This window comes from Rhipicephalus sanguineus, chromosome 4 (assembly GCF_013339695.2).
Source record: "Rhipicephalus sanguineus isolate Rsan-2018 chromosome 4, BIME_Rsan_1.4, whole genome shotgun sequence".
NCBI classification, from domain to species: Eukaryota; Metazoa; Arthropoda; class Arachnida; order Ixodida; family Ixodidae; genus Rhipicephalus; species Rhipicephalus sanguineus.
This window is the reverse complement of record NC_051179.1, coordinates 11232684-11248684: the sequence shown is the minus strand read 5'-3', so window position 1 is coordinate 11248684 and position 16001 is coordinate 11232684. Positions and strand designations below refer to the sequence as shown.

Sequence of the window (16001 nt, the reverse complement as noted above, 5' to 3'; positions counted from 1 at the left end):
CTCGTGTAAAAGAAATCCATCAAAGGATAAGGATCGGCTGCAGCGCATGTGGCAGGCATCCCCATATCATGGCAGGCAATCAGAGACTGTCCCTGAAGTGAAAAGTGTACAATTGCATATTGCCAGTTATAACACATGGAGCCAGTTATAACATAATGTGCACAGAGCCGGTAGTTCCGCGTTGCGGGAGTGAACGAAAGTGGTTCGCTTGCTCCGTGCAACAGCCAAACTATGAGCGGAGCAGTGTCAAGTTGTTAGCAGTGCTTCACATTGTCACATATGAATTGCTGTGTCAAACTGTGCCAATAGCTATGAGAACTACCCACCTGGAACAAAGTTTTTCAGTTTTTTGCCGTGACCATGCTTCAGAAACTAGTGGGAACGCTGGATTCACAGCGTACGCGGCGTAAAGCAAGTGATCCCGGGCATGTTTCATGCTGTAGCTAGTTCGTGTGAATTTACGCTCCACGCTAGTTAACTCATATTTTTACAGTGCTGACGGAAACGAGTGGCAGATGGCAAAGTGATCTCGAGTCTCCAGCCTACATTTTGTTGGCGGAAAGCCATCGACAGATCCTGCAATTATCCCTCTTGCGCTGCTGTTTTTTCCGCAGTACCGCAGTTCTTCGAGTGGCATAGTTTGCAGACTGAACAGTTCGTAAATGGGAATAGTAAGGAAGAAGCCCTGGGTGCGTGGCAAAATGCCTCGGGGACCATGAAAATTAAAAAATTTATTCCCCTTGTAATGCCTTTTTCTCTTAACAGCACTGTGTGTGCAAGCGAAGCCGCACCACACCATTCTATTGCGCTACGTGACAGCTAAGATATCACATGCAAAGCTGGCACATGACAGTTACTCAAGCACTCATGCAGCCCGAGCAACGTCTACAAACGGAATTGAACTACAACACTGAAAACTTTGTGGAACTGCTACGGCATTGCTGAATGCAACACGTGCTGTTCAGCGATCGTACGTTTTGCGGCCATCACAGTGGGTTGTCTAACAGATGTCAGACACAAATGCCATTGTTTACTCAACAATAAGCAGTCAACATGATAATAAAAATGCATACAAACATCGATGGTGATGGCCAATGCTTCCAGGTTTATGCTGGCCTCCCGCACGAATCGCCCTTTCAAAACACTGTTTCACGTCTGTGCTTTCTGTCACATCGAAAACATGATTGACTCCGTATAATTTATATCCTTTCTCTTCGTTTGAGGCCATAAAGGAATCCTGCACTGCTAACTTTCTGAAAGCCTACCCGTTTTATCAAATATGTTGTCATCGTGCACACGCACTGGCATACAACACGGACATAGCAAACGGAGAGGCAATTTGTAGCACGCGAGTGGAAACTGAAGTGGTTGTGAATGGCCACTAGTGGCGCTGGCGGTGCACTGACGCAGTGGACTGTTGCACCACCTGTAGGTGCTGCACATTTTTCATACCTCCAAGGGTTCTGTTGTCACTGTCGTTGCAATTCAAGAGGTGGCTCGAGGTTGAATTTCCCCCATTGACCCTAGAAATGTTTTGTATTGACTCCTAAACTGAAGGAATGCACACAATATACTATTATTATTTGGCATTTTATTTGATGCTGGATTCCTCCAGCTGAAGCAAAGAAATCGAATATTATGCAAGGTGTCTGCTTCCCTCCCACACCTAGATAAAGTTTCAACTTCCCCTAGACGGAAATTCTGGCTTTGCTAATGCATTGTGGACATAGCTCCCATAATAATGCAGCTGTGCTGACTCCCTCTTTGCTTTCTTTATCTAAAGGTTGTCGGTGTGGAGCCCAGTGACAGTTTGAGACCCATCGCCAACAATGCTAGGAATCCAGTGCCTGCAGCACAAGCCTTGGCACCTCCCAATGACTCGGCCCTTCAGCAGCCTGCCAAAGCGAGCCCAACAGTCTCTCATGCTGAAGGCGGGTTGTCTTCCACGCCTGGAAAGGCTGCTCCTGATGCCATGCTGTCACCTCTTCAGCAGGAAGGCAAGGCCAACCATGGAAGCAGTGAACTGTCTGCATTGCCAAAAAACCAAGGCCACCAGCGAGTTGGCCAGAAACCTCCGGTTGTGTCACAGCCAGGAGTACGCCAAGATGCTTTGCAGCCTCAAGCGGAGCCTTCGCAGAGGCCGTCTGGACAGCCTCTAGCACGGCCTGTTGCACAGCCTGCAGTCCAGGAAGAGCAGAACTCGCTGCATAAGCCTCTGCAGCAGCCGGCACAACTTGGAGTGAACCCAGAACCACTGTCCCAGTTAAAGGGTCAGCTTGCACAATTGAACGTGGGCCAGCCTGCTGCCTTGGAGCAAGGTTTCAAGCCTGCTGAACAACCTCCTGTTGTGAACCAGGCGCCTCCAGTCTTGCCAGCTCCCAACATTGCAAAACCACAGCCAGCAGCTGCCGGGGTATGAATTTTGCTTATACATTTATTAATTATTCACTTGTGCATGTTCACAGCCTTCTAATTCCTCAATTAGAGCTTCAACTGGATTCCTAACAAGTTCTTGTCGTTGACCTCAAGGATTTTTGTGTTGCGCTGATTGGTTACTGCATTAACGTGCATTGCTTACAAGTTCAGCCAGGTAAACTCTAGAGGCAGTTAATCTCTTTTTAATCTTCATCGATTGGCAGTGTAATGTGTACTGTATGCTGTGGACTTTCTCTCTAGTAGGCTATATCATCATGATCATCAGCATAATTATTATTATTTTGCCTTCAGGTGGGTGCCAAGAAACAGGGTATTGCACTGCCTGGTCTGTCTGATGGCTTAGGGGGGCTTGTAAGTACCTACTTGCTCAAAGTTTGGTGTACACATTTCTGAATAGCAGCATATGAATCTGAAAGGACCATATTGGTAATGCACAGTGCTTTGGGCAGTTATCCTTGTTCTGTGTCACTTGTGTTGGCTCATGCATTTGTGTCTTGTTTCTCGGCATAACATTAGAAAATAGCACATGGTCAGACTACTTTTAGCTTCCATCTTGGCATAAGAAATTAAATTGACACGGTAGTTCGTTGTTAAAAGAACAAACACTTGAGCATCTGGTACCTGCTGAGCAACAATGTTCCTCGGCAGCTGCAATAAGTTTTGCACAAAGGCTGTGAGCACCGTGGGTAATGCTTTTTTATTGACTGCTGCTCATTGGTGATGCTGTTTGGATCATGTCAAAGCAAGCCACTCGCATGTTTCTTAATTTCGCTGGAGATTTATGTATATAGCTAAATCATCATGTTGACTGTTTTCAACAGCCTCTGTGTTGTTGACTGCAGCGAGGGTCAATTGGTACGCTGCATGTGGTATGTGTGTGTGTGTGTATGTATGTATGTATGTATGTATGTATGTATGTATGTATGTATGTATGTATGTACGTATGTGGTATGTGTGTGTGTGTTATGCATGTATGTGTATGTATGTGTATATGTGTGTGTTTATGTATGTAACATAAGATTCCAAGCAAGTGCCCGCTCCAATTTTACTGCTAATTTTAAATTTTCATGCCATTCCAGAAAAACGCCCCCCCCCCTCCCTTCCCTCTTCCCCCCTTCCCTCTTCCCCCCTTCCCCTTCCCCCTCACCCCTCTCTCTCCACACCCTCACACGCATCACATCTATACTCCATCTCACCACTACCGTTCAGCACTACCAAGGCTATGGGGTATGAGCAAGCCACCCACTTGCGCAGCAAAAGATAGTTCCAGATATAATCGTCTTACAGTTGGCAGGATTGAGACATTTGTGCTTGTTTGGCACATGTTACGTCTTATCAATGCATTATATGTTTATCCTTCTTCGCATTGATGTCGTGTGCCTTTAATTGCTGTATATCAGTAACCGCCGGTAACTGCGGTTACAAATCAACATAGAAGCACCCATGCAGACGCACCCGCCCGCTTCGACCTGAACTTGCGCTTGCTGTATGCCCACTGGGCTGGAAGCAGCAAATAAATGGTGAAATGAGCCATCGCGTTGTGCCATCTCGTGCTGAGGACAAAGCATGAGGCACATTTTGCTGTTATTTGTGAGATCAGCTGTTTGTTTAGCCATGCCTGCTAAGCCTAAAGCGCCGAGAATTTGATAACGGTTCATGAAATTAGCGCAATATAGTCGCGAATAAATTGCTGTCAAAGCATCAGCACATTCATCTGAAGCAAATACAAGCGTCAGTTCGTAACTTACGGGTCACACAGCGCATGATGACGACTTGATAAATTCGGAGCGAAGGGCACCAGCTGCGGTGGGTGCAGCCATTTTTTTTTTCAGCAATGCTGTCTGTTCGCTTTACTCGCACTGCGTGTGCGATCAGACGCCAGGGAGACGCTGAGCAGACGATACAACACGGATAAATACACGTGGAGGGGCTAATTGCCCTTCCTATTGGCTAAGGGGCCCTGTAGCCTTCACAGTGCTGAAAGGAACTTCTGAGATGGAGTATAGGTAACACCACATTCCTGCTTGAATCCAATCCAGCTGAGAAGCATAATTTCTAAGTGCCTGCTCTTGAAAATTGTCGTCAAAATTTGATTTTTTTTCTTTCCCTCATGATGATTGCACTCTGAACTTGGCGCATGGCACCCTGACCATTTTACGGTTCCTACAAGCAAAAGCATGGCTTTCGAGGTCTGTATTTGCAATTCGGACATGGTACCTAGAACATTTTTTGGCTCATGTAGTTCGCAGAAGTAAGGCCTTCCAGATCTGTATTTGTTGTCCAGAGCTGTTGCGTTGGTGTGGGCTTGCCATCAAAGACGTCTCCTTGCCATGCTTCCCACGGTCCCATTGTGTTGCCTTTGTGCTTATTGTGTTTGTGAGGCGTCACCGTAATGCGCTGTTCCACAAACAAAAGCCAGAAGGCTTCTGAAGAAGTCCATGTGACCTCCGTTTTCTTTTTTTTGGTGGGAAGCTTTGCCACTGCCATCTCGAATTTGACGCATTTCCGGGAAAGTGCCCCCCTCCATTTTGCCGGTAATGTTGAACTGCTGAGAGGGGGCTTGCTGGGAATTTTATGTGCCCGCGCGCGTGTGTGTGCGCGCGTGTGTACGTGCATATGTGTGTGTGTGTGTGTGTGTGCGTGTAAATACATGTGGCACCATGTAGATAAGCATTTAGTGAACTACTGCAGGATTTTAAATAACAGTGGTAGAATAACAGGCCAATATTCCATAGAATAGACTCGTCATCATCAGGGTAACAAGTGACAACCAACAGAAGCAGTTGTTACTCTGGCGACAAGTCCACATCTCAAAACATTGGTTCCACTAACATCTGAAATTAAACCATTGTCGACCACTTCGAGCCTTATATTCTGTGTCGCTTTGTGTTTCACTTGATGAGATATTATTATCATGGAGTCCTTACTTATCCTGGTTGTGTGATACCATACATCTCTGACAGCCGGACAGTGTGGCTGGCCTGGAAAAGATACCAGCAGGCGATGGGCCTGTGCCAGCCAATGCTGCAAATTCTCGTGGAGGTGCAGGAGCTGCAGCTGCGGCTTTCAAGAAAGCCGTGGATGCTATGGGCCTCGAGGAAGGGAACGAATTGGAAGTTGGCGCAGAGAAGGTGCTGTCAAACAAAGTACCAAACAATGGTGATGATTTGCTGATCGGTGGCCATGCTGGAAAGGCACCACGAGCCAAGCTGGCCCGCCCGAACAAGCAGCAGCAACCGGTTGCGGGAGGAATCGGAGGTGGTGAAGACGATTTGGACTATGCCAATGCCGGTAAGTCTATCCTCTAAACACCTGCAAAAATTTTCCACTGACATTGTGAGAAATGCTCACGTCTTGACTGGCTGCTGTAGAGCATAAACAAATGCAAGGCTTCATTTCAAGCAATCCAAAGCAAAGGGGGAGCCGACGGGTGCAAACACGACTCGCTGTAGAGGCTGTATGAATGGGAATAAGGGTCTCAGACAGGCTGGTCACAGTTTCGATAGGGGGACCTATCTTTGTCAAAGGCGTCTTGTTATCTTTGGCATGCTAGCTTTAAAGGGGGTTAGTCATTAATGTTGCATCATGTGATGTCACTGTCAGTATTTGCCATCTGGGAAAGAAGAACCTGAAAAGGAAATTCCTGTTCATGTAGACTCTGTAGCACTTTCCTCTTGGGCAGTTTGTTCTAGAGCGATGGACACATCTTAAATGGTTTGAGGTTTTGCTTATTTCTTTAAAAAAATAAAGAAGGAAACAAGCGTAGGTGTGTAGGTCATGTAGACTGTGGCAAGATGCTAAAAGAAAGTGAGAAATACAAAAGGGGACAGAACTTTTTGTGGAAGAGAAACGAAAGAAAAAGGTGCTCAAGCAATAAGTGAGGTTTGGCACCCCAGGCATGCGTGCTCCTGGTCTGTTTTTCCCAGGAATATCTGTTATGTTGTGCAATGTGGCACCCACCAGAGTGTGAGGTTGCCATGTCGCTACAGTGTAATCAATTGAGGTCTCATTTAAAGCATTACATCTCTATGGCAGGCTTTCACCCATCACGATAGCCGAGTACAAGCTTGATTTCGCCCATGGTGGCCTCATCTTGATGACAGTGGAAGGCAAAAACGCCATGATGCAGTGGAATCTTGCTGGTACATTTTTTGCGGGAATCGAAAAATAAAACATACTGCTATACAAATATCGTATAAACTAAAGAGGCTAAAAAAAAGGAGGAAAATATGCATACTCCGTCAGCAACTCACTTTTATTGAGCAACATTGAAATAGCTGGTCAATTTGTGTTGCACTTTCTTCTTTTCAACATGTAGGAGTAAATTCTTCTGAAAAGTAAAAAAGAAGCTGCAGTTTGCTCACTCAGCCTTGCATTCGCAATGAAGCTACGAAGTGCGTCCAGGTGTTTGGGTGTGTCACTTGTTGTCGATTACTGGTCGCCATGGCTCTCTCTGGCTTCTAATGTGTCGTCGTCGTTTGACTAGTATACCAAAGAATAAGCATTGAATTTCTAGATAAAGCTGTCAAGATCCACTTTTGCAGTTGTGTTGTCCAATTTTGGGCAATATTGTGATCGGATTACATGCAATAAAATGCATTATGTCCAAGGGACGTTGGCCGGAAATAAAAAGAAAAACGTATTAGGCCAAAAAAACTTATTATGCACAATCATGTCAACGGGATTCCACTGTATGGTGTGCATTCAAGAACTCCAAATGGTCGAAGTTAATTTGAAGTCCTCCACCGTGGCTTTGTGCATAACGCACGACGCAGTTCCAGTTCTGCTCTGTTACAATGCACAGTTTGTTACAGGCGGTTCCCATTACCTCTGTTTATCACTGCACCCATGAAATGTTTACAGCCTTCATTTCCTCATTTTACATTTCATCAGGGAGATCAGAATTGACTCCAGGCTAAAACTTCCTTTTGAATTTGCTGTTTTGTTCATTTATTGGGAAATCGTTCTGTTGCTGCACTATACTGTTGCATGCACGCACTGCGAAACCAGGGCGTCGACGAACCATCTATAAAAAATACTGGAAGAAATCTACAGCAGCTCCACAGCCACCATAGTCCTCCATAAAAAAAGCAACAAAATTCCAATAAAGAAGGGTATAAGGCAGGGAGAGACGATCTCCCTAATGCTATTCACCACGTGCTTACAGGAGGTTTTCAGGCCCTTAGATTGGGAAGAGTTAGGGATACAAGTTATTAGAGAGTACCTTAGTAACCTGCGATTCACTGATGACATTGCATTGATGAATAACTCAGGGAACAAATTGCAACTCATGACTGAATTGGACAAGGAAAGCAGAATGGTAGGTCTGAAAATTCAAATGTGGAAAACTAAAGTAATGTACAACAGTCTCAGAAGAGAACAGCACTTTGTGATAGGGTACCGAGGCACGGGAATTGGTAAAGGAACACGTTTACTTAGGACTGGTAGTGACAGCGGAGCTGAACCACGAGAGAGAAGTAACTAGAAGAATAAGGATGCGGGTGGAGCACATGTGGCAGGCATTCTCAAATCGTGAATGGTAGTTTAGCCCTATCCCTCAAGGGGAAGGTGTATAACAGCTGCATCTTATCGGTACTTACCTACGGAGCAGAAACCTGGAGGCTTACAAAGAGGGTTAACTAAAATTGAGGACTACGCTGCAAGCAATGGAAAGAAAAATGGTAGGTGTAACCTTAAGAGACAGGAAGAGAGCAGAATGGGTCAGGGAACAAACGGGAGTTAAGGATATTATAGTTGAAATCAAGAAGAAGAAATGGATATGGGCCGGGCACGTAGCACGTCGGCAGGATAACCGGTGGTCGTTAAGGGTAACTGACTGGATTCCAAGAGATGGTAAACGCGTGAGGGGGAGACAGAAAATTAGGTGGGTAGATGAGATTAAGAAGTTTGTAGGTATAACGTGGCAGCAGAAAGCACAGGACCGGGTTGATTGGAGGAACACAAGAGAGGCCTTTGCCCTGCAGTGGGCGTAGACAGGCTGCTGATGATGATGATGACGGTTGCATGGACAAAAACGGAAAAACCAGGCACAGAAAAAGGGAAAACAGACACATATGTGCACAGACTGTGTCTGGTCTTTCCGTTTTTTATCCGTGTAACCTTATAGTGGAGCAAAAGAACTATGCCATACCAACTAGCCCCATTGAAGCTTTATTATTGGGCAATGTTAAATTTCTACCTGTCTTGAGGTGCTGGTCAGAGCAAACACATTTTGCATGTGTATTGAATAGCCGCTGCAGGTCAGAAAAAAAAAACAAGAGCCGCCAGTTCCATGCTGTGAGAACCGTTGGACTGCGAAACTGTAAGTGTGCGAGTGTATGTGAGTGCAGACTAAGACACTTTAGTCTCATTTCGAGCATTATCATTATTTCGTTTTATTTCTTTATTCACTCCCCCCCTCTGGTCATCTGACCTGCGTTATACTGGACAGACATGCAGATGGTGCAGGCACGACACAGAGCAGTTCTGCTGTTAAATTGAATATAGCATTACGCAACATAATCGGTGAGGCACCGAAAGGGCTGCGTTTGCCCCCACCCCACCATGGGGTCAACATATCCCCCACTGCCTCAGCATCCTAATGTCCTTTGCACGAGAGTACAAAGTATACCTTCAAGGGTTCTGTTGACACTGTCATTGCAATTGCAGAGGTAGCTTGATGTCAACTTTTCCTGACTTGACTTCTAAACTAATGGAGCATGAACTGCATGCTATTATTATTTGGCATTTTATTTGTTGTTGGATTCCTCCAGCTGAAGCAAGGAAATGGCATATTATGCTCGGTTTCTGCTTCCTCCCCCTCCCCCGCATTCCAATGATCTTGTTAAACCCTACAGAAATCCTGGGTGCGCACTACTGAACATGACTGCTGTTATGCTATTACGCTCTCGTCTGACCATTTGTCACATTTAAGTTGATGCAGTGGTGCAGTACTCTTTGGAGGTCTGATTTCAATTTGGAGAAAGCTTCAGGTTGAGTGCACATTTCAAGCAACCTAGAATGACAGAAGGGGGGAAGGTAGCATTGTCTTAGTGGGCCTATTCGTTGTTCAAAGCCATAGCATAGAGCAGCCAAAACATCACAGAAAAATGGCACTTGCTTCCTTTGCTCTGAATCATGTGTGGTCCATCAGAGAGACAGAAGTCCATTGCAGGTTGCACAGCCATCGAAGTGCATTCTTGTAATGTATGTAATCTGAGACTGAAATAGTCAGTTCTATACATCAGTGCATAGGTTGGCAAACTCACTCATGAGCCGACTCACTCAGACTCACTCAGACTCGGATGGAACCGTGATACCGAGTCTTAGTGAGTCTGGGGGAGCAATATTTTGATGAGCTTGAGTCCGAGTGAGTCCAGTTGAAAAAAAACTTTAGTTAGTCTGAGTGAGTCCGGTTGAGGAAAAATTTGGTGAGTGAGTCCGAGTGAGCCCGAAGTGCAAAGTATATTTTCTGAGTGAGTTTGAGTGAGCTCCACATATTGTGTCGTCCTATGCATCAGTGTGGATTCCAGTTGGGGCGTGCTTACTGGCTCATGCATATTATAAAGCTGTCAGGAAGGACCATACGTATTTGTGATGTTGAACTTGGTGTGCACATTCAGTGCCGGTTTACCTATGTAAGAGAACCAGTTGCAGCTAATACAGGATTGCACTCCAACATTTTGTGATCTAGATGTGATGATGTAGCATAAAAGCAGCATTATTTGTTCTTGTACTGTTGTATGGGAGTTCCCATATCCTTGAAGGTATTCTATGTTTCTTTGGTGTTTTTTCATGCACTGGACTTTTACTGAGATCAGAGGTCAGGTACCACTGAATACAGAAATGAGCGAGGGCTGAGACTCTCTGACTGAGTTGCTTGCTTGGTCAAAACAGCTGTCAAGGATGATGATGCAGCAGAAGACCAAGAAGATGATGGTCCATTTGGTGCAGATTTGGGAAGAGGAAAGCCAATGCCAGATGCTGCCGATTTCGATGACCAGGTGATGAAGCTTGTGGCTTCCACTGGCACGGCAAAATGCTGGCATACACTTCCTTGCTTCTTGCTTTACTTATTGCATGGTCTTTGGGCCCATATTTTATTTCGCTCTAACCATTATGTTGTTTCCGTCATGCCACTGATCCTTACAACCTCTTCCACATGTGCTTGCAAGATCTGGCATACTGCTTGCATCTTTAGTTGAGCCCAATCTGTCTGTGTCTTATTTTTTCAATACCTTCAACTGCTGTATATTTCTTTTGAATGCTGCTTCCTTGTGTTGTGAGGCTTACCTTTGAACTATCAAGCTTGTACTGGGCTCCACTGACATAGTATTTGCAGACTCCTCCTGCTTATCTTCCAACTTCTTGTCTCTGTGCTGGTGGTTGACTCCTTTGGCATGCACATTTTGTGAAGCTCTGAAACCCCTCTCCTACGCAAGAGCGTTCAAGCGGTACAGTGTGTCATTTTGACTGGGGATGTGTAAATGTGTGAATCCAAAAGTATGAAAATTGAATACTAACTCTATTCAATTAATATTCGGTCAGGCACTTCACTGTTCGAAATCATCAAATATTCATTTCTGGCATTGTCATTGTGTGCCAGATAACTTGAAATAGTACAAACTTACATCACATCGTTATAGCAGGCTTTCACCAATATAAAGGACATGAAGGACAAGTGGCAACTGTCCTGGCCTTCCTGTTCATGTATTTCTTCTCATGCCGTAGCCCAAAAGCGCATATTTGTGAAAGTAACAGTTTCTTATTTACAAGCTTCTCAGTTGGTCAAACATCCAGTGACAAATGGCATTATGTGCAGCTGCAGAAAAGCCTCATTTTTAGAGGCCCTCTGATTGCCAAATTTTTGTTTGTAACATGCTTTTATGAGTAGGCCTTTATCTGATAATCATAAAGTTAAATTGTAATTGCTCTAACATAATATATAAGTAATGTTCGCATCACTAATTATGGTCAGTTTTGTTGTCACTTCAAAAAGAAATTAGCCTCCACCACAGTGGAGCAAAGTAAGACCACGTACACTCCAAACTTCAGAGATGTTGAGAGTGCACTTTTATAGTCGGGGCCAGGCATGCAAGAAGGAAGGAATGAAATGACATTGGTGCTGCTGTATCAGCTAGGGTGGGCCACACCAGGCATGGTTTTCTGCTGAAATTTGCTGCATTAGGACATCTGCGCTATAAAGACAAGTGACAAAATTGCCTGCCCAGCCCCTGCTTCAGGGTCAAGAGTGTTCCCCCTCAAAAAAAAAAAAAAAGATTCTTTGCTACGCCACTTAAAACCGTATTGGTGAAAGTAGCCATAGCCGCACGAAGAGCCACCCTACAACAGAGGGAGGGAGAAGAGGCACATAAACCTCCGTTGTCTGCCAGTCTAGGTGGCGTTGCGTGCACCCAACAAACTCATTATTCTTCAATGTCAAAATATATTCAGGGCTACGTTTGCTGTGAACAATTTCTAAAATGTACGTATTTAAGTATGCAGGAGAATGGACCAACACAAACATTTCAAGTTAAAAATTTTGGTCTAAGTGGTCCTTTTACCAAAGGACTGTGCAAATATTATACTACATTAGGCTTGAAATTAGAGAATATTAGGGGTGTGCGAATATTCGAAATTTCGAATATTTTTTTAATAGTGTTTTCTATTCGATTCGATTCGCATTGGAATTTTATTATTCGAACTATTCGAACTTCCCAAAAACAAATACAGTCAACGTCCAACTGAAAATGCCCCCTTCAAATTTTTATTATGCTTCACCTCATTACATTCTCGTATTGCGGCAAAGCTGCCTTTCAAGCTCCGCTACGGTCGAACTTTGCCAAGACACAGTCAACGTCCGATTGAAAGTGACCCTAAACTTTCAATATGCTTCACCTCATCACAACCCAGTATTGCGGCAAAGCTGCCTTTCAAGCTCCGTTACAGTCGAACTTTGCCAAGACAGTCAACGTCCGATTAGAAGTGGTCCCTAGGTTTTCGATATGCTTCACCCCATTACACCCCGGTATTGCGGCAAAGCTGCCTTTCGAGCTCCGCTACGGTCGCGAATGTATTAACTCGAGAAAACGCTGGTTCCAACATGGAGATGAAAGATCTGGCAGAGGTGGGGGCTCAATTAATGCTGTTTTGGGCCTGAAATTTGGGCAGGCAGTCCGAAAAATCGGACGCCGAAGCTTTTTAGCACCCAAAATTTCAGATGTTCTTATATATCAACGTCTACGAGGCAGATTTGGAACTCCGGACTTGAAGGGAGCACACCCTTGTTCGCCACATCAGTTGGGCTTCCACAGAAGTTGAAAGAGGAGGAGAGGCTGAGGAAATGGCATCTTTGCCTATCACGTGTAAAGTGTTGTCGGCAACACTTTGGTTGCACCAAATCATTTACATAAATAGAATTCGGCCTCTACATTGCCTCATTCTTGATAAGTCAACTATGAAACACCACCCCGCCAGTGCTTCATCAACCTAGCGAAAAGAAAGACTTTCATGTTGCTATCTCATAAGAGTATGCTTAGGAATCCTCTCTAACTTTTCTTTCTACAATTTCGCTTCGAAGTATTAGAAAAATATTCGATTCGATTCACACTCACACTTCAATATTCGAATTCGCTTCACACCCAAAATTTTGCTATTCACACAGCTCTAGGGAATATCCTATGGTACATATTAGATTTTATATTCAGACTTTATTTTTCTCATTCAATTTGATTAGGAGATTTCTCTATTCGAACACCTTTTATGTTAAACCATTTAGTCTGAAGACAACCCTGAAGTATTTTAGAGTGAAAGCTCTACTACATACATGTCTCCCAAGGTTATTCATCGCATCGCAATGACCTTGAGCCACTGGAGTGCGAGCTGCCAGAGTGCAAGTGTGGCAGGCGTGACGTCTTGCATCGTGGTCCGCTGCGAGAGGCATTGCAGTGGCACTCACCGCTGCAGTACCACGTGACCAGGCAAAGTGTTAAACGGCCCCTAACCACCCAGAGATGGAAATTTAGTTTCATTGCATTGTAAATTGTATTACTGCATGGAAGTATGACATTGCATATGTTGGGGTAAATATTGCACTGGGTGATTTTTTAACCTTAAAGGGACCCTAAAGAGCAAAACGATTATTCTCATATTAGTAAGCTACTCTTTCACGATGCCAAAAACACCACGCTTGCTGCGAGAAGGCGCTTAGTAAACGAGAAAACGTGCAAAAACAAGATGTGGGTGGCGACGCCACCTAGAAGTTCCCGCACCATTCGCCATGACGTCACATGTTTTGACGGCGCCTACTAGGGACTACATGGTTCCTAATCGGTAAAAATGAAGTACATTGTCCTCTGAGGGGGCCATAGACTTAACATACCGAGTTTGGGGTAACTTTGTTGAGCCAATGGCACCAAAATACAATAAATACACTTTGAAATCCGTGACGTCACGCGGGGAGATTTCGAACTTGATTTTCTCCTCTAATAATAAACCTACGATGGCGAAATTAATGACATTAGAGTTGTCAGAGCATAATTTATCGATCTAAACCAATTCATTCTTTCTCTTTAGTGTCCCTTTAAGAGATAGGGCCTCGTGCTTTTTCCCTTACTAAACTAAAAAAATGTTTTCAGGATATGACAAAAGCCACGTAAGGATTTTATGCATTTTCATTCCAATATTGTAGTGTCGAACATAGAAACCATAAAGCACTTAATGAGAACTCGTTAATAGAATTTCATGTATGAGCCAGACAATGAAAGGGCATTGAACGGCATGGCAGCCTTAAGCAGAAACTGCTGTTCAGTTTCAGCATTTACGAAAGTTGTCTTCTCACTTGCTATTGTGGTTGGCAGTCACACTTTATGGAGATAGTAACACTCGACCAACTATGATGCTCATTTAACATTATGTGTTGGATTAATTGGTTCGTCATGACAACTACAAGCATTGCAGACATATGGGTCTCAGAACAGTGTCCAATTACTGGGCTAATTCTAGACTGATCACTGCTTATTTCTTTTTGTCACACGATACAACATAATGTGAGCATATCATAAAAGAATATGAACTTGTTTTAAATACCAAGAATATATGTCTTCACCGAATGAGTCTTTCTCCCAAATGCTTAGAAAGGCATTTGAAGTAGTTGGTAGAGGTTCATTGTGAACACAGGTAAGGCATGCAGACATGGACGTGAGCAAAGTGAGCCTGATGGCACATACACCAATCTGCACTCCCTCTCCCAATCCATTAGGGGAGGCCATAGCTCTCCTAGCACGCCCGTGTGCATGCCTACGGTGTTGCTATGTGAGGAAATAAAAGCTTGAGTTTATTATTATTTTTTGTTTGCCTGCACAACAGCCCCACTGCGTTTTTGTAACATCACGCTGTGTATCTTGTCTGGGGCAGAACAACAGTGTAAACTGTATGATTTTGCAGGGCGCTGAGGCTGACCAACTGCAACAGCAGCAACCCAACAATGTTTTCGACGATGGCATTGCAGCAAACCCCAAGTAGTGGCACCGCTCTCTTTTTTTTTTTTTTTTCTTGGTCTCCAGTGGGCCAAGGACACATTTGGAGCAGCATAATGATTTGACTTCATGTGTGGAATGAGCCAAACAGAACTAAGCAGTGTTTTGCAAGTTTGACCTTGTGGTGGTAACAGGGAAGTGTGCTCTTGTGATGTGACAGAGATTGGCTTCCCGACTGTTCGTCACGAAAGAAGAGAGCGACGATGATTTCCAGAAGCCACATTGTCTTCAGGAAACCGGTGCACACTGGAACGGACATTTTGATGCCACCCAGTTTAATTATAGGCATTTGTTTTTTGAGCCAGATTTATCAGCCCCACCAGTATGCTTCCATGCTAGAATGTGGTGGATTGCTGGTTGCATTTCATAGGTGCGGTTCCTTGCTTCTACACTTTAGTTTACTCCTTTTGTTTCTTTTGAGTGTTGACTGAGATTTTTGTGGGCAGATGAACAGGAGCTCCTTGGGAGCCGTTGTATGCAATAACTGTGTGCTTGTTCGTCTCTTGTTGTGCTTGTTTGTTCCTTGTTCTCTTGTTCCTACATCTGAGATTGCCATTAAAGGCTCTTTTCAGTCACATGCAAATTGTGTCACTTTTATCGAAGCTCCTGCTTGCATCATCTCTCCAACTTAAGTGGCCTCTAAATACCATTAATGTGAGGGCATTTTTATTATGTGACAGATGCATGTTTATGGGACTGAGCTCAATCAATACGTAACGTTTTTGTGTGAGCTCCTATATCCTGGTGGTAACCTATCCATTAACCTTGGAGATGTTCTCCGTGAAATCGTAAATTTCGACTGAGGGATTTAGAGAAACAGAAGTCTGGAAAACTGAGAACTCCTGTGTTTGCTTAGAGACTTGCATCAGTGTTTTAGGTCTATATGAGATATATTTTTGGTGTGACTAAACGAAGAATTTTACAGCGAAGCTTTATATAAATAGGCCATTCGTAACTCCGCACACAGTAACCCTGCCAACAGAAAACCCTTAGCAAGAATGTTCCACAGAAATTGGGCAAACCCCACTA

General features: G+C 44.2%; 1 protein-coding gene across 4 annotated transcripts in view; it reads left to right on the top strand.

Annotated features, from left to right (window-relative positions):
• Nucleotides 1–15555, top strand: part of LOC119389379 (Golgi integral membrane protein 4) — a 54177-nt gene extending 38622 nt beyond the window's left edge. For 2 of the 4 annotated variants that reach the window (XM_037656609.2, XM_037656604.2), the window contains 5 exons: nt 1784–2413; nt 2728–2787; nt 5400–5727; nt 10333–10439; nt 14881–15555. In XM_037656609.2, coding sequence (XP_037512537.1) covers nt 1784–2413; nt 2728–2787; nt 5400–5727; nt 10333–10439; nt 14881–14958 — 1203 coding nt within the window. In that variant the 3' untranslated portion in view covers nt 14959–15555. The remainder of the gene's footprint in view (nt 1–1783; nt 2414–2727; nt 2788–5399; nt 5728–10332; nt 10440–14880) is intronic. The other 2 variants (XM_037656608.2, XM_037656610.2) reach the window with 2 other exon arrangements.
• Nucleotides 15556–16001: the final 446 nt, after the last annotated feature.